The sequence below is a fragment of the Chiloscyllium punctatum genome, chromosome 44 (genome assembly GCF_047496795.1).
Source record: "Chiloscyllium punctatum isolate Juve2018m chromosome 44, sChiPun1.3, whole genome shotgun sequence".
Lineage (NCBI taxonomy): Eukaryota > Metazoa > Chordata > Chondrichthyes > Orectolobiformes > Hemiscylliidae > Chiloscyllium > Chiloscyllium punctatum.
The window spans coordinates 57,437,032-57,455,312 of NC_092782.1; the positions used below are offsets into that span (position 1 = coordinate 57,437,032).

At 39.2% G+C, this 18,281-nt stretch overlaps 1 protein-coding gene across 2 annotated transcripts in view; it reads left to right on the plus strand.

The window, feature by feature from the left end:
- The window catches only part of sfmbt2 (Scm like with four mbt domains 2), a 219,492-nt gene that overhangs the window by 153,727 nt on the left and 47,484 nt on the right, over nucleotides 1-18,281 (plus strand). For both annotated transcript variants that reach the window (XM_072563003.1, XM_072563004.1), the window contains 3 exons: nucleotides 514-640; nucleotides 13,560-13,673; nucleotides 15,688-15,730. In XM_072563003.1, coding sequence (XP_072419104.1) covers nucleotides 514-640; nucleotides 13,560-13,673; nucleotides 15,688-15,730 — 284 coding nt within the window. The remainder of the gene's footprint in view (nucleotides 1-513; nucleotides 641-13,559; nucleotides 13,674-15,687; nucleotides 15,731-18,281) is intronic.

The window sequence follows — 18,281 nt, forward strand, 5'->3', positions numbered from 1 at the left end:
TTTATGGATGGTTTCTGTCCATGAGCCTAAGCGAGATTTCTTATGCTGTCTTCCCAAACATACTTCATGAGCTATGCACAGTACCCCTACATCTCCTTACTTGCAAGAGGCAGAGGTACTCATCAATGCCAGAAACTTCCATGATTTCTGGCAGTAGTGCCATTTTGTTTTTGAAGCTCAGCCATGCACTTGGTCAGATGCTGGCTGTGCGGAGCTGCCTTTTCATATTTTCTGTCAATTGTCCCAGGTATGTTAGGCAGCAGGAAATTGGAACCCTGCATTTCCAACATATAGCTGGAGGTCCTGGTGAATGGGAGGTGCATGCAGGCACTGCCCATAGTGAGATGAGGCATTGGTGAGGACTAGAGGAACAAGTGGCAAGCTGGAATTACAAAGTTACTGCTCTGACTTTCATCTCTGGAATTGTCTTGATCTAGTCTCTATGCAGTGGAGAGAAAACAGCTCCTAATAGTGCAAAATGTGCTTGAATAGTGTTTTCTGTTCTTTTGTCAGACTTCGCTCAGTCGAGGCTTCACCAAAAATATGAAGTTGGAGGCTGTCTCCCTTAGTAACCTGGCAGAAATATGTGTTGCTTCAATCACAAAAGTAAAAGGTCGATTAATGTGGCTTCACCTTGAAGGTAAGATGATTGGAAAATAGACTTGTTAAAACGTCTATAGCTTTGTCCAATGACACGCTCCATTTGGTAAATTGTTATGAGTATGAGGAGTACACTGGTAACAAAGCACTGTTACTCCACATGTCACATCCTTACTACAAAGGGTTTGATTCAATTATCAAAAATGCTAAGTGTTTCTCCTTCACTAAAATACACTTTCACTAGGCTTCTGTAGGCTTTGCATTTGAAATGGTAAGTTTATCACAAACTGTTGTTTACGTTATTTTTGTCTACCAGTCTCGCCCCTTGTTTATAAAATATAAGCTAGCATTAGAACTATTTCTCTTTTTCATCCAAAACAAACAAATTATATGATACTTTAAAAAGCGTGAAAGGAAAACACTTCTATTGGCCTGTGGTCTGAAGACTACTCTCAGTCCACCAAGTCTCTTGTTGACAAAATCGGACTGTTGACACTCTTAGACAAATGGAATATCTTTCAAGCAGGGCTTCACTTCAGCTGGAAATCATGTTGGATTCAATCCATGGTTAGGTGGTCATGTTCAGCTTTTCAGGCTTTCCAAGGTAATCAAAATACTGAGGTGTGGAAACTTTATCAGGTTCTGAGGTACTTCAACCAAGAGAGGTGGATAGAAAATCTTAAAGCTCTAATGCTGCTTTGGAAATTTTATTTCCTCCACCTTTCAGACCGCTGAGGTTTGTGTAACTGAAAACCAAATCCAGAAAGGGTTGCTGGGCACCCCCACCCATTGTCTCTTCCAAAGTCAGGTTTTTCAGTACTAAAAGGCTATAAACTTCATTGTTTATCTCAATGAAAGTTCTGTCACAATCCATTTCCAAAGTTATTTGACTTTGTGTAACCAGTCACATTAAACCGTTGACCTAATTTCCAAAAAGCCACACGGTTCCCTTTAAACTCCTGTTAAAAACACTTTTTAATCCAGATTTGGAGGTGCTGTGTTGGACCAAATGGACAAACTTAAAAATCACACAACACCAGGTTACAGTCCAACAGGTGTATTTGGAGACAGTAGCTTTCTAAGTGCAGCTGCTTCATCAGGTGGTTGTGGAGCAGATACTTAACTTTTTAATTTTTAACTTTTTAATCCAGAAAGTGTCCAAAGATTTCAGTATTTTCCAGTTTTCCTCCTAATCCATTAGTGTAAATATGTATTTCCAATAATATGTAAGCCAAGATTCATGCACTGATTTATTATTTTGAAAAGTAAACTATTTCAAAATGTTTTGATTGGTATATCATTGTTCACGTCAGCCAGTGAAGACCGTAAATTTAGTTGCAGATTCTTTAATCATGTAAGTCATACTCGTCCACAATAACAAGCATGTTCAGGAAACAAGCATTTCAGGTAAGGTTGTGGTACTGCATTCTAGTCTTTTTCAGCTTTGCTTTTGTATTCAATTGATTTTTGTTGACATCAATTCAATTTCAACTTCACGTGAATTTTCTGAACACGTTTTGGTGATGGTATTGGATAGGGACAATTCAGAGCTTTGATGGTTCCAAGCTACATTTTTTTAAAAATGCAATCCTCATTTAGTAAGCTACAGTCCAGTAAGTTTAACATCAACAGTAAGTATATAGGACATGAACAGTGCTCAGCATACAATGCAAAGACCAAAGCCATTGAACAGTTCATTAAAATTAAACCACTCATTTTCAAAGTCATTGTGATTCATTAAATTGCTGGCTTTGGTGGTTTTGTGGAATGCACTGCCAACAATGGTAGTAGAGTCAGAAACATTAGGGACATTTAAGTGACTTTTGGATAAATACGTGGTTGATACTAAAATAAACAGTATGCAGGTTAGTTTGATCTTTGAGTAGAATAAAAGATTGGCACAACATCGAAGGCCAAAGGGCCTGTACTGTGCTGTACTGTTCTGTGTTCTATACCTATGTGGCAAACTGCATGAACAGATGCTCTTAGAAAAGTTAGAAGATTGGCTGTGATGCAGTTGAATGGCAAAGATTTTAAATCCAGATGCCCTTTTGCTGCTCCTGTTTCCTATGTTACTATGACCATTTGAGTTTTTAGATCTCATCCAAACACAGGAGTACCTCACATCTTCAGAGCAGCTTTGCTTTTGTCAATTTGATCGAGCAAGGATCTTTGGAATGATTCCCAGCAGCACAAGCTGTCTCCAGTGTGATTATGCCTCAAGTTCTAAAATCCTGGTACATCTTCCCTAACAACTTATAGCTGTCCCTTCATCCCAAATACAGTAGTGATTCGAGAAGACAGCTCACCGTCATTTTCTACAGGACAGTTGAGGCGTGGCTTAAGTGTTGGACTAGCCAGTGGCACCCACATCCCAAGAACGGTGAACAAAAATCAATAAAATGAATAGAATTTTAACCTATAATGTGACTTACAGACAAGTGAATTATTAGAACTTCAGTCATGTCAATCTTCGTAGAACAGGTGAAGAGGCAGTTCTTCTGCTTTACTTCATCTCTTTCAATTGTATATTTTAAAAAAAGACCAGCCTGTTGTGAGTTTGAATTTGAAACTGTCATGAAGACATTGGTGTTTTGCTTTCTCCTGTGAGAAGGAGGTCTCGTTCAGGCATATCTAAATCAAACGTATGATAAGGAAAAAAAAAAGGAAGTTTGTGTTGTTTACTGTTTTTATTTATTGTTATAAGGAGTGAGAGGGAATCAGTTACTGTTTTAATAGCTTAAAAGTATTTGTTATTTTAATGCTGCATATACCATTAGTTTAAAAAAAACTCTTTCAGATTACTGCCTGCTGACCACATTGAGAGTTCCCACTAATTTGAGATTCTTTCTAAAACGCTGTAAGGCGAAAGCTATAGTGAAATGTTCTAATTTTGAGTATTACACACAACTAATTTCAATAAGATTTCTGTCAGAGCTCCTGAGGCATTTTTATGCAGAATTTTACAGAGAATAAAACTTCAGCTGTATGATGATAGTTGACTTGCAGAAAACTTAAAATAACTGAGTTAATGATCGCATAACAGTTCATAAAGCAGTGTGCAGACAGAATCATGCATCACCATCGACCACTGCATACAAGACAATCCAGCATACAAGATGGGCTTTTGGGTCCCAAAAATCATTTACTCAGTGTAGGTCAGCCTCCTTCCCCTTTTCAGCTGTAATATTCTATAATTGCATTAGCAATATTGTCAATTTCACATTCCACAAATTCATGCTTAACTGACCAGTACCTTGTAACTTGGGACAAGGGATCAAGCAGGCAATATAGGCTGTGTTATGAAGTTGCACAGAAATTTGAGATATGCCAAAATAAGGCAGAATGCAGATAGCAAATTCCAAAGCAAAATCAGTTTTCTAACAAAGCAAATTAGGTATGAAGCTTGTTTCAAGCTAAAAGTTGTAATATTCATCAAATGATTGCACTTTGGTGATACTGAGAAACTGATGCAAGAGTGGAAGGAGAAGAAATTGACCCTGAAGATGATGCGCAAGACCAGGGACCAGCCATTGGTCTGATCTTAAGAAGCATAGATAGGAATGGCTCCTTTGACTATCAGAATATGACCAAAGTGCAATGTATTTTTATTGCAAATAGTCTAAATCAAACCCTAAATCAAGCGAAGATTTCTGAGCAAAATCTAGTTAGTGTAGCCTCTTTATGGAAAGATTGTGTAGTATTGTGTATTGTAATCTTGTATCATGACAGAAGACGGAGATCACTCTAAGGCAACCAAAATGACCAGTTTCCAATGATTCATTAAAGAGCAGCAAAAACATGATTGCCCAATGTATCACAACATGGATGAAATGCCCCTGAATTTCAGAATGCCTGGCAACCAATTTTGTGGAGTAGAAATACAGTTATAGTGAAACCTATAGAATGTGAAAGGATGTAATCACTGGCACTGACCTACATGCCAATAGAATGAAATGACTGTCCTTGGAGGCAGCCTGGCAAGCAGCTAGGTTTCTATAGTGTAGCTGCACTACTCTGGCCTTTCTGCTTGGAAGACCAGTACGACTTGTATTTCTGCTTGCTTTTCCTGTTCCTCTCTGTGCTAGTGGACAAAGCCCCTGATTGCCAACACCACAGGATCCTCTCCTGCCCAGGGCTGAGCAGGTGTCTGGTCTCTGGCTGACCTCCCACTGTGAGCAGTTTGGGCCTTTTCTTCCTTGGGTAGCTGCCCACACTTTTGTGAACCCAACATTCCAAATCTGATCGCCCAGTGTATGTGTCAGTATCTGAGCTGATGGGTCGTTGCAGTATACAGGCTTACTGATGCATCCTCTGAAGCCTTGGCATACTCTTCCTCAGAGCTGAAGATGTGGTATTGGGTAGAGGTGGCTGCATCATCCCGGAGGTTGTGGATATACCAAGGATATCTGCAAAGTACAAGGGAAAAGTTGTCTCAGCCATTAGTTAGAAGTGGTGTGCAATGGATGATGCTAACAGTGGGTTAATGTGAGAGTTGCTGTGGAACAAAGAGTAGTAATTATTTGATTGGTGGAACATGGATGTCTTGGCTTCCACACAGGTGTGGACCCAATCTTCTCTTCTGTATTACAACACTGTCTCAATTTCTTAATGTGCTACCATCTTGCAATGCACCATTACTGATCAGTTCAGATCTTGCACCACAGTAATTATGGACAAATAACAGACCTGTTAGTCTTTGGAATCTGCTGCTCCTGAGAAGGCTCTAATCTAATCAGAAAACTGTTAATAATCCACTTGATTGTTAGTCTTGCGGTTTACAGCATGTTATTGATCTTATGGTTTATTTTGTGTTCCACTAATGAGGTTAATAGCTTGAGTCATCCTTAAATGTCCATTATTACACACACATTTTATACAATTCATGTTTCATTATCTTCTCAAATGAAACATCTTGCCATAACTTCAAATACATTGAATATTTCTCACATGTTGTAAACCATTGTGGCTAGTACATATATCTTCCAGATGGATAAGTGATCTCCTAAAATCTCAGATCTTGTATACCTTGTAGAGATTACATCATGCACTGATTAAATAAGAACGATTTCCTTTCTCAAACAAGTGCCAAGTTCCAGTCGCTATTAGAAAACAATACCTTTAAAATAGATTACGGTCACTTCAAAATCTGGACATTTGATGTTGGGATACTAATGCTGTCAATCAATGTGAAATCCTTTTCAACTACAGAGAAAACCTGGCAAAATAGCTCCTGCATTTATTATTGGGAACGTTTTTCCATTTTTAATATATGAAAGAATGATTCTGAATTTGTTTTCATTGTAGAAATTATGGGCGGCACGGTGGCACAGTGGTTAGCACTGCTGCCTCACAGCGCCAGAGACCCAGGTTCAATTCCCGCCTCAGGTGACTCTGTGTGGAGTTTGCACATTCTCCCTGTGTCTGCGTGGGTTTCCTCCGGGTGCTCCGGTTTCCTCCCACAGTCCAAAAATGTGCAGGTTAGGCGAATTGGCCGTGCTAAATTGCCTGTAGTGTTAGGTGAAGGGGTAAATGTAGGAGGATGGGTCTGGGAGGGTTACGCTTCGGCGGGTCGGTGTGGACTTGTTGGGCCGAAGGACCTGTTTGCACACTAAGTAATCTAATCTAAAATGATAGAAAAGATCAGAGGAATAGACAGCAATTTTTGTTTTAGCTTGGATTGCCAAAAACATAGAAATAATGCAAAATAGATTCAAATGGTCTTTCATTTCACATATTCTGCTCCAAAACCCTCCACAGAAGATTAATGTTGTTGATGAAGTCTGCAGATAGAATTCATGCTTTCAATTCAATAAGTATTCATGCAGTTAATCTAAGGGATTATCTGACTGAATATTGATAAGCATTACAAAATATAAATGATCAATTAGGTGATGCAGTAAAAATCATGAACAATATTTATGTATACAATTAATACCTGGGAAGTTGTCTCCATCTACATTTCCGATATCTGCTGCATTTAATTTGAGGTAGACGAACAGGAGACTGGAAGAACACAGAAAGCCAGGCAGCATCAGGACGTGGAGAAGTCCACATTTTGGCTGTAATCCTTCTTCAGGACTGAGGGTGGGTGTAAGGAAAGCTGCAGATCAAGTGGGTGGGGTGAGGTAGCGATAGGTGAACGCAGGTGGAGGGTACGACCTTGTTGGTCGATGGGAGAAACGAATCTGGAAGGAAGGGTTGATCAGAGGAATGGAAAGGGGGGCGGGGAACTAGGAAGAGAGTAGGCAGATGGGAAGTGAGGTTATTTGAAGTCGGAGAACTCAATTTGAAGCAAAGAAGGTGCATCGCACAAAATAATTAAGAGTCTGCCTAACTAGTCCTTTGGCAGGCCTCTGTGTACTCCTGCCTTACTTGAAAACCAAAGCACTCAACCAGCTGACTTCCAGTCAGGCAACCTATAATTATCAAATGACATTTGCAAATGAGTTGACGCTCTACAACATAACTTTCTACCTGTCACTAGATCCAGTAAATGTTCAGGTTTATGTGTGTATAATACATTGGAAGTTTAATGTCAGCTTAGTTTACTGTAATAGTGATTTTAAAATAAATTACAGGATTAAAATTAGTAATGACAAATAGTTATTATTAAAGATAATGATTATAAGTCAACATTTGAAAGAAGCATTTAATCATCATGAAAACTAGGTTTTACAGAGGTTCATTTAATTTTTTCCAGAATGCTTGAGAGTACATGTGGTACTTTAGTATGAGATCCTATAAGTTGGATCGGCATTTAATTGTTTAAACCAATGGCATATATTATTATGCAAGATTTTATTCTGTCATCGTTCTCTGGTAGTTTTATATAATATGTAATAAGATATAGCTAATAATTACCTAATTAATTCCTTCACTGATGTTTCTTAACTTTTGTGCTATGCAGTTTTTAGATCCTCAAGATCAAAATGTCTTTGGCTACATTGTCAGCTTCCCTTTTCCTGGTGTTTAAAACCTTCTGTATATTTTTGGGGATCTCGCTTGCTCAAAAGGTAGTGAGATGTTCACACTCACGAGTAGAAGGCGGTATTTCTGGGCTTGGGAGTCACAGGGAGAGGGGCAAGGAGCAAGGATAGGGGCTTGGTTCTCCGGTACCTCCCTGATGAATGCCCAGACCTTTGATCAAGCACTGCGGCATCCTCAGCTGATAGGTCTTAAAGGCTGCCTGTTAAACAGGCCATTCTGGAGTGGAGTGGTGCTGGAAAAGAACAACTGTGCTTTTCCAGCACCACTCTAATCTTTGACTCTGATCGTCAGTATCTGCTGTACTCGCATTTGTTTCGGCCGATCTGGAGCTGAGTTAATTCCAGCTGTGGCAGGAAGCAGTTTTGAGTGGTCATTAATTGAGAATCCTTTTTTTAAATTCTGTCCTCAAGTTAGTCTCTCCCACATATTTCCCATGAAGGGAAACATCCTTTCGCTATCCACTCTGTCTCGTTCTCTCAGGCTCTTATATACTTCAATAAGATCACCCTCAATGGATACAGGCTCATTGTGACCAAGCTTTCCTAATGAAGCAACCCTGATTTGACAAAGTTCACTGACCGCTATAATAATTATTAAATGTTTAAGAGTTAAATCCGGAGCGGAATTGAAAGGAAGTGTTAAGGTAGATATCGAGATGATGTTTCCTCTTGTGGGCAATCTAGTGAGAGAGATCATTGTTTTCCATCTGATACCCCTTATCCTAAAACTGAGATGAGGAGGAACTACTTCGCTCAAAAATTGTGCATTTTTGGAACTTCCTACCCTGGAGTACAGTGGATTGAGTAAATTTAAGGAGGAGATAAACCAATTTTTAATTAGTAATGGGTTAAAGGGTTATGGGAAGTGGGCAGGAAAGTGGAGTTCAGGCCAAAATGAGATCAACTGTGATTGTATTGAATACTAGTGTAGACTAGATGGGTTGAATTGCCTATTCGTGCTCCTAGTTCCGATGTATCCCTTTCATCGTACGAAACAACTCAGTGAACCTTTGCTGTACTGCTTCTAATGCAGTTATGTCCTCTTTTAAATAAGGAGAACAAAATTGGAATCCAGATGTAATCTCACCAATATGTTGCATAAGATTATCATTGTAACTTTCTTACAAGCTTTTTTTTACTGTATATCGCAGCCTACAGTGTAATTACTGGTAGGGGAACTATAAAAACTCCCATAAATGACATCTGACATGTTTTTTTTTTCTTTGTATCTGAGTCTACATCGTGACCTTTACAATAGTGAAAGAGATAACCTTAGTTATATTAATGCCGTTCTTCATTAATAAAGCACCATCTTATGTAAGCTTCCTCTCTTGTTGAAATGTCACCTAACTTTCAATATTCATGTCTCAGCCTTTTAAACGTCCATGAAGTATTTATAATGCAGCTACTTAACAAATTCAGAAACAAAAAAACTGTTTCTTAATGGACTGCATACCAAGAAATATTTGTGATAGCTTTTTATATTGTTGATTAAACGTAGAACTAAGGTAGACAGTGTATCCATGGTAGACCAGAAACCCTCTTCAGTACTGTATAATTCTGATTCCAGTACAATGCCATTTCTGAAATTTTGATGTAAGAACATATTTAACTTTAAAAATGTCATGCTTTAGCATAAAGCAAAATAAATCTTCAGAGCACGTTGCATAAACATTTATATTGATGGACATGTGAATGAAATTCAACTTACATATCATGAGCAAGAGTCATGTTGACATTCCCTTACTATTTACAGATTTTATTTTTAATACCTTGGTAACTGGGATGGATTTAACTCTTTAACACTTAGTGATTATTATTGCTGGAGGTGAATAAATATTGTAAACATTTCTCCTGACATTAAATGAATATATCAGGGTATAATGAATTTAAACATCTGCTCAAACACAACATCCTTCTGACAAGGAAACTTCATATTTAACCTGAACAAAAAGTGTGGTGATTTTTGCTCTAATGGCTATCTCATAATACTGGCAGACTTTGACTGCTCAACTGCTTATTGAGAATTACAGTAACCAAGCCCAGTAATTCAAAATCAGTCAACTCTCATTGGATTTTAGACTATGTAAACTAAAACTGCATCTTGCTCATGGAAATCAGCATCCAAGTGAAAACTGAGTCATCACCCTTTCTTTGGTTTGTTTTTAAAAATAAATGTGAACTCAGCCATTTCTCACTAAACTAAATCTCAGACCAAACCCATTCAGCACAGCTGGTTTAACTTTTATTTCTGGCCAGAATTAGTTATGATTCTCCAACAGTAATTTTCTGCACTGTTCCAATAAGTTTCAAGACCAGGTCCATTACACTTCAATTTATTGTAAATTTCAAATCTTTTTAAAATGACACGGTTTTCTTCTGAAATCCCTGTCATGTTTCAGTATAAAGTGTATTCAAAATCAATTTTTTTTTTCGTGTGAGATGCAAATTACGCTTACTGTGATACATTTATTAGTTGTATAAGTTATGTAATGAGCCAAACTTCATAAAAGATCTTAAAGTAAGGGAACACTTCAGAGGCAGTGATTATAATATGGTAGAGTTCAGTCTACAGTTTGAAAGAGAGAAGTTAAAATCTGATATAATGGTGTTACAGTTAAGTAAAGGTAATTACAGGGGCATGAGAGAGGAACTGACGAAAATAGACTGGAAGCAGAGCCTAGCGAGGAAGACAGGACAGCAACAATGGTATAGGAGTTTCTGGGTGTAACTGAAGACACAGTACAGAGGTTCATCCCAAAGAAAAGAAAGATCATCCATGATGGTGAGGGGGAGGGATTAGACAGCCATAGCTGACAAAGGAGGTCAGGAAATGTATCAAAGAAGAAGAGAGAGCCGATAAAGTGGCCAAGAGCACAGAAGATTGGGAAGACTACAAAAACAAACCGAGGGTAACAAAGAATGAAATAAGGAAGGAGAGGATCAAATATGAAGGTAGGCTAGCCAGTAATATGAGAAATGCTAGTAAAAGTTTCTTTCAATACATAAGAAACAAATGAGAGGCAAAAGTAGACGTTGGGTCACTCCAAATTGATGCAGCAAGGCTAGTGCTGGGAGAGAAGGAAATAGCTGAAGAACTTAATAAAATACTTTGTGTTAGTGTTCACAGTGGAAGTCAGGAGTAATATCCCAACAATTAAGGAGAGTCAGGGGACAGAGTTGAGTATGGTAGCCATTACAAAAGAGAAGGTGCTAGAAAAGCTAAAAGGTCTAAAAATTGATAAATCTCCTGGCCCTAATGGGCTACATCCTAGAGTTCTGAGGGAGGTGGCTGAGGAAATAGCAGAGGCGTTGATTGTGATCTTTCAAAAGTCACTGGAGTCAGGGAAAATCATTGCTGTAACCTCCTTGTTCAAGAAGGGATCAAGTCATAAGATGGAAAATTATAGGTCAATCAGCCTAACCTCAGTTGTTGGTAAAATTCTAGAATCCATCATTAAGAATGAGGTTTCTAAATTCTTGGAAGTGTGGGGTTGGATTAGAAGAAGTCAGCATAGATTTAGTCACGGGAGGTCGTGCCTGACAAACCTGTTAGAATTCTTTGAAGAGGTAACAAGTAGACCAGGAAAACCCAGTGGATGTTCTCTATCTAGACTTCCAAAAGGCCTTTGATAAGGTGCCTCACTGGAGGCTGCTGAGTAAGGTGAGGGCGCATGGTGTTTGAGATGAGCTACTGGCATGAATTGAGAATTGACTGTCTGACAAAAGGCAGAGAGTTGGGATAAAAGGTTGTTTTTCAGAATGGCAGCCAGTGACAAGTGGTTTCCCACAGGATTCAGTGTTGGGGCCATAGCTGTTCACTTTATAAATGATCTGGATGAAGGGACTGGGGCATACAGGCGAAGTTTGCCGATGATATGAAGTTAGGAGGACAGGCAAATAGTACTAAGATTTAGACAGTTTAGGAGAGTGGTCCAGGAAATGGCTGATGAAATTCAACATGAACAAATGTGAGGTCTTGCACTTTGGAAAGAAGAATACAGACATGGACTTTTTTTAAACGGTGAGAAAATTCATAAAGCCAAAGTATAAAGGAATCCTAAACCAAGATTCTCTCAAGGTTAACTTGCAGGTTGAGTCCGTGACTAAGAAAGCAAATGTAATGTTGTCATTTATCTCATGAGGGCTAGAATATAAAAGCAGTGATGTGCTTCTGAGACTTTATAAAACTCTAGTTAGGCCCCATTTAGAATACTGTGTCTAATTTTGGGTCCCACACCTCAGGAAGGACATACTTGCACTGGAGTGTGTCCAGCGGAGATTCACACGATGATCCCTGGAATGGTAGGCCTAACATACGATGAATGGCTGAGGATTGTGGGATTGTGGGATTGTATTCATTAGAGTTTAGAAGGTTGAGGGGAGATCTAATAGAAATTTATAAGATAATGCATAGCTTAGAAAGGATGGATGCTGGGAAGTTGTTTCCATCAGGCGGGGAGACTGGGACCTGTGGGCACAGCCTTAGAATTAGAAGGGGTCAATTTAGAATGGAAATGACGAGACCCTTCTTCAGCCTGAGAGTGGTGGATCTGTGGAGTACATTGCCACGGAGCCCAGTGGAGGCCAGGACTTTGGGTGTCTTCAAGGCAGAGATTGATAAATTCTTGATTTTGCAAGGAATTAAGGGCTATGGGGAGAGTATGGGTAAGTAGAGTTGAGATACCCATCAGCCATGATTAAATGGCAGAGTGGACTCAATGGGCTGAATGGCCTTACTTCCACTCCTATATCTTATGGTCTAAGTTGACTTTGGCAACTCTCCATGGTTCTGTTTGTCTTAAGTAAGACAATAGAACATAGATTGCAGTAACAGCCTAGCTCTTTGCACATGATCCAAAACTACTCAGGTCTTCATGATAAGTTAGGAATGTTTGTGGATCTCCAAGCATGTAGTTCAGAGTTGCAAAATGAAGCAGCTACTGTGAAACAGATGCAGTTCTTAGCAGGATAGGTACAGGGACATTTAGATGGTGTTGCAACCTCCATCAAAGAATGGAATGGATGTGAATTTTATTCAAGGGTAGGAAAGAGGGTGCTGCATTTCAGCAAAACAGAATTGCACAGTTCTTGTAATTTTCTTTTATTTTCTCCAAGCTCCTATTTCTTTCCTTCTACGTTATTATTTATTCATGGAAGTGCTTTTTAGCGAACCAAGCAATGTGCTCAACTGGAATTTCCAAATCTACAAAATTGAATGAAATTGAATTTATTTGAAACAGATCAGTTTGTGTTAAATTGATTGTAAATATACATGTTTGAAAGAAACACCTTTAACAAGCTGGTCAGAATGTGGAATTCTCTGCCGTTATCTGTTCTTGAAGCAAAGTCCACAAATTCTTGTTAAAATTGAACATTAAAATCATTTAAGAAGGAGAATGTGAAAAGTATTAAAAAATCAGTAGGGCTGTGTGATTGTTCTCCAATAAAATTGCAATATAGTACTAAAAGTCCAAATAACCTGTTTCTATGCAGTAGGCTTCTGTAATGTTCTAGTTCCAAAACACGCTGGAACAAGCATAATCAAAAAGTACAAAGGAAATAATTTGTTGCATTTTCTCTAGATCAAGCATAAATCAGAAGAGAAAATAATGAAAGGTTTTGGACTGGCATTTTTCATTCGTCCTTTTGATTTTATGCTTTGTCACTGGAGATGCCTGAAAATATCAAGTTTCTTTTTGAAGAGGGACTGTTGCAAGTCAGTCGATAAAATATCAGTTGATAACAAATGCTTTCCATCATCTGATTTACTTAAATGTAACTGGGTTTTCACTTAGTGTTTCTAACATTTTTCAAGGCATAGTCAGACTCTTAATTAGTGAATGTCAAAAGCAAAAAAAACTGCGAATGTTTTTATAGTATGAAATAAAGTTTTTAATCAGAGGACAATATAACAGCAGGTAGTTTTTTTAAGCAGCTATATTTTTAATGTACATCACTTTATTCTAGACTGTAAGAGATCTGTCCCCGAATACATTGTTGATGTCGACTCAATGGATATTTTTCCAGTCGGTTGGTGCGAAGCAAATGGGTACCCTTTGACCCCGCCATATCGTGCAGTCTGTAAGTACTGTCGAGAAAATACATACTGTTAAGGTAACATCAAATTCATAAGAACTTAACTTGTCAGTTTTTTTAGACACTCTCTTCATCCTTTTTTTTCATTTTCTGTAAATATTGATGCAAAGTCGATTAGATTAGATTCTCTACAGTATGGAAACAGGCCCTTCGGCCCAACAAGTCCACACCGACTCTCCGAAAAATAACCCATCCAGATCCATTTCCACTACCCTATATTTACCCTTGAGTAATGCACCTAACACTCTGGGCAATTAGTATGGCCAGTTCACCTGACCTGCACATCTTTGGATTGTAGGAGGAAACCAGAGCATCCGGAGGAAACCCACGCAGACACGGAGAGAATGTGCAAACTCCACACAGACAGTCACCTGAGGTGGGAATCGAACCCAGGCCCCTGGTGCTGTGAGGCAGCAGTGCTAACCACTGAGCCACCGTGCCGCCCTAAACTAGATAAACCCTAACCAGATGAATTTCATTCAGGATACCTCATGATTTAAATGTAATAATTAAAAGATTGTCAGAAGAGAGCCGACTGAGGACAACCAGTTCCCTTCCTGCCCCAGCAATACCTGCATCGGGATCCATGAGAAACCCTGGGTCTTGTAATACCAGTAACAGCTGCCCACTTCCCTGTGGCACTGCCAGGCGGTCAAGAACTGACAGCTGCTGGTTGGGTGCTATTCTTGCTTTTGTGGTTTTGATTTGGTATGCCTTTTGGAAAAGAATTAAGATGATGCTCTTGCTGGCTTTCCAGCTGAAAGATGAGACCCATCTTACCTCCTTTTAAATACTGCCCAGACAGACAAAACAAGTGACTGCAGTGTGTTAATTTGCAAAGACTGCAATTAGTAGTTATGCTTTAATTCATTTTAAGTTGGGTGCATAGCCAATTTTTGAAGAAGAAAATAATTTTTTTTTCAGGGTCTCCAAATATAGGCCATTAAACAAAGTTCTTGTTTCACATAGAGGAGTTAATTCTGGAAATGCTTTCAACTTCCAAGACCTGCATAAGAATAAGAATAATTCTAGATTTTTCTATGTGGGGCATTATACAATGGAGAAAGACCAAAAGAGTCACAGATAAAAATGAATTTTGTTGTGTGATGGGGATAAAATAACCTAATCTTTGCAAAGACAAAGATATTAAATTAAAAACTTGTGTCAACAGCTTCTTGCTTAGAGTTATTTAGCCTGAAATGAGAAATGCCCGTGAAGTCTGTGATGGATTTTGTGAAGAAATTGAAAAACAGTGTCTGGATTTTCATTATTGAGGGAGGTAGCACGAGTCAAGAGTTTGGTACTCTACGATCCTGCATTAGGTGAAAAGACTAACTAGGATCTTCATTGCAATGATACCAAGTCCCAGCAATCAGGCCAGTCAACTCCAGATGATGATCTGAGGCAGCTGTGGGACTTCCTTTAAACCAGTTCACAGTATTGTAAGTGGAGTCTAAATAGTGCCAGAATTAAAACCCACCTCATGTTTCTAACAGGCTCCCAATTGTACTTGGTGAAATCCAGACCTATGACTTTAAACTTTCTGATATTTAATCTAATGATATTACAGCTCTTCCAGGTCTGGATATTTGGCAACAATCTGACAACACAGGGACAGTGAGGGTGAATAAAATTGGTCAAATAATAGACCTCGATATTGTCATTGTCTAATGTCAGGAAGCATCCTTATATAGACTGATGATGATATTTATATGATTCTTTTTGTTGTGAGAATGGAATATCTATCATATGGATGTTAAAGTCCATGGCAGGAAAACAGTACAGGTGGGATATGAATGGAACTGCACTTCATTACTATCCATGTAACCCTATTCTTGAAGATCAGTTTCATCCACATGAACTTTCAAAGCAAAACTGTCCCTTTCCTTTTCTCCAGAAGTAGATCACTTGTTTTGTACGTAGGTTGTGTAAAACATATTGCAACTCAATGAATTGAGTCTATATACGGTGGATGATCTTTCTTTCTATTAATTGACAGGTCCAAAGCAGAAGAAAATTGCAATAGTCCAACCAGAAAAACAGTAAGTTAAGAATTGAATTGTAATCAAGTGGACTTTAATATCTTTGTTGCCCTAATTAGAAGTCTGTTGCTGTACAAAGCTTCACTGTCAACTGTATCATGTTTGTAATTGGTGATTTCGACCGGAGATTGAAATTGCAGCTTTATTTAAATGTCTGATAGCTTTGTAGTTTTTTTTATAATCATTGGCTAATTGGAACAGTACCAGCTACACTAATGTGTAATCTAATTTATTTCAAAATCATACATTTTAAACATTGCCACACGTTCTCAAAAATCTCTTGTACTGTCTGAAAGATAATTATTTCAGGTCATATGTTTTGCTGCAATGCTTTTTCTAAAAGGCAAATTCTCATAATCAGTTCTGTTGATACATTGGCCAAGATTTTCCTTTTTTTTTGACTGTGCGGGATTAGTGTGCTAGGTGTCAACCATCTTGCCACACCATCACCAAGAAAGCTTGCTATAACGAGTGCTAATCAATCAGATAGAATCTGACTAGTGAACAATGGAGAGTTTCTTAACCTAACACTGGCCTTGACAGTGACATCTCAGCTCACCAAAAGAGTTGACAGCTTTTGGGTCCTGTGGATAATTGATCGATATCTTTTCTTCACAGGATCCCAAAACAGAAAGCTTGGTCTTTTTCCTTGTATTCTCGCTGGGTAGGGGTTATGGGAAGAGGTGGGACAAGGTGTAGCCACCCTATAATCCCCCACCTGTACCATCAGTTGCCTATAGAATGGGGAAAATGGAGCCTCCCCCGCCAACCTCCAACAAAGGGGGGCAGTTACCAGTACTTATTTTCCAGGCATCCTTAGATTCTGGAAAAGTCCCAGAAGGTTGGAAAACTGCCAACATAAGATCTTATTTAAAAGTGGAAGGAATCACAAACGGGTAGCTATAGATTAGTTAGCTAATCATCTGCTATTGAGAAAATTTTAGAGTCAATTATCATGGATATAATGAACATTTACAAATGCAAAATATGATCAGAGTCAGACATGAAGAGGAAATCATAGAGTCATAGAGATGTACAGCATGAAAACAGACCCCTTTGGTCCAACCCGTCCATGCCAACCAGATATCCCAACCCAATCTAGTCCCACCTGCCAGCACCCGGCCCATATCCCTCCAAACCCTTCCCATTCATATACCCATCCAAATGCCTCTTCAATGTTGCAATTGTACCAGCCTCCACCACATCCTCTGGCAGCTCATTCCATACACGTACCACCCTCTGCGTGAAAGACTTGCCCCTTAGGTCTCTTTTATATCTTTCCCCCCTCATCCTAAACCTATGCCCTCTAGTTCTGGACTCCCCGACCCCAGTGAAAAAACTTTGTCTATTTACCCTATCCATAACCCTCATAATTTTGTAAACCTCTATAAGGTCACCTCTCAGCCTCCGATGCTCCAGGGAAAACAGCCCCAGCCTGTTCAGCCTCTCCCTGTAGCTCAGATCATCCAACCCTGGCAACATCCTTGTAAATCTTTTCTGAACCCTTTCAAGTTTCACAACATCTTTCCGATAGGAAGGAGATCAGAATTGCACGCAATATTCCAACAGTGGCCTAACTAATGTCCTGTACAGTCGCAACATGACCTCCCAACTTCTGTACTCAATACTCTGACCAATAAAAGAAAGCATACCAAACGCCTTCTTCACTATCCTATCTACCTGCGACTCCACTTTCGAGGAGCTATGTACCTGCACTCCAAGGTCTCTTTGTTCAGCAACACTCCCTAGTACCTTACTATTTAAGTGTATAAGTCCTGCTAAGATTTGCTTTCCCAAAATGCAGCACCTCACATTTATCTGAATTAAACTACATCTGCCACTCCTCAGCCCATTGGCCCAGAATTTTATTGAGGAGGTAGCAAGCAGGACAGATAAAGGGGAAGCAGTGGAAATAACATATTTGAATTTTCAGAAGACATTTGCTGCAAAGAACAGTACAGCACAGGAACAGGCCCTCTGGCCCATCGGGCCTCCTCCAACATGTGATGCCTTTTTAAACTAAAACCTGTTTGCTTCTACGCAGTATTCCCTATTCCCTGACTATTCATATATCTGTCAAGATGCCACACCTTTTAGGCTGATTAATAACATAAGAGCCCATGGTGATGAAGTAGTATATTAGCAGAGATAAAGCATTGTCTAATTAATTGAAGACAGAAAGTTGGTATAAGGGGGTCATCTTCAAGATGGGAAGCTGTAACAAGTAGGGTGCCACAGGGATCAGTGCTGGAGCCATAATTATATAATATATTAATTACTTGATTGAGGAAAGTGAATATACTATAGCCAGGTTTTCTGATGACAGAAAAGTTGGTGAGGTCCTGGGCCGCTTCTATCGCCGCTCCCGTACCACCCGACAGCTGGAGGGAGAACATCTCATCTTCCGCCTCTGGACCCTCGAACCCCACGGCATTAATGCGGATTTCACCAGTTTCCTCATTTCTCCTCCCAGTTTCCCCCCCCATCCCAGCTCCAACCTTCCAACTCAGCACTGTCCTCATAACCTGTCCCATCTGTCCACCTTTCTTCC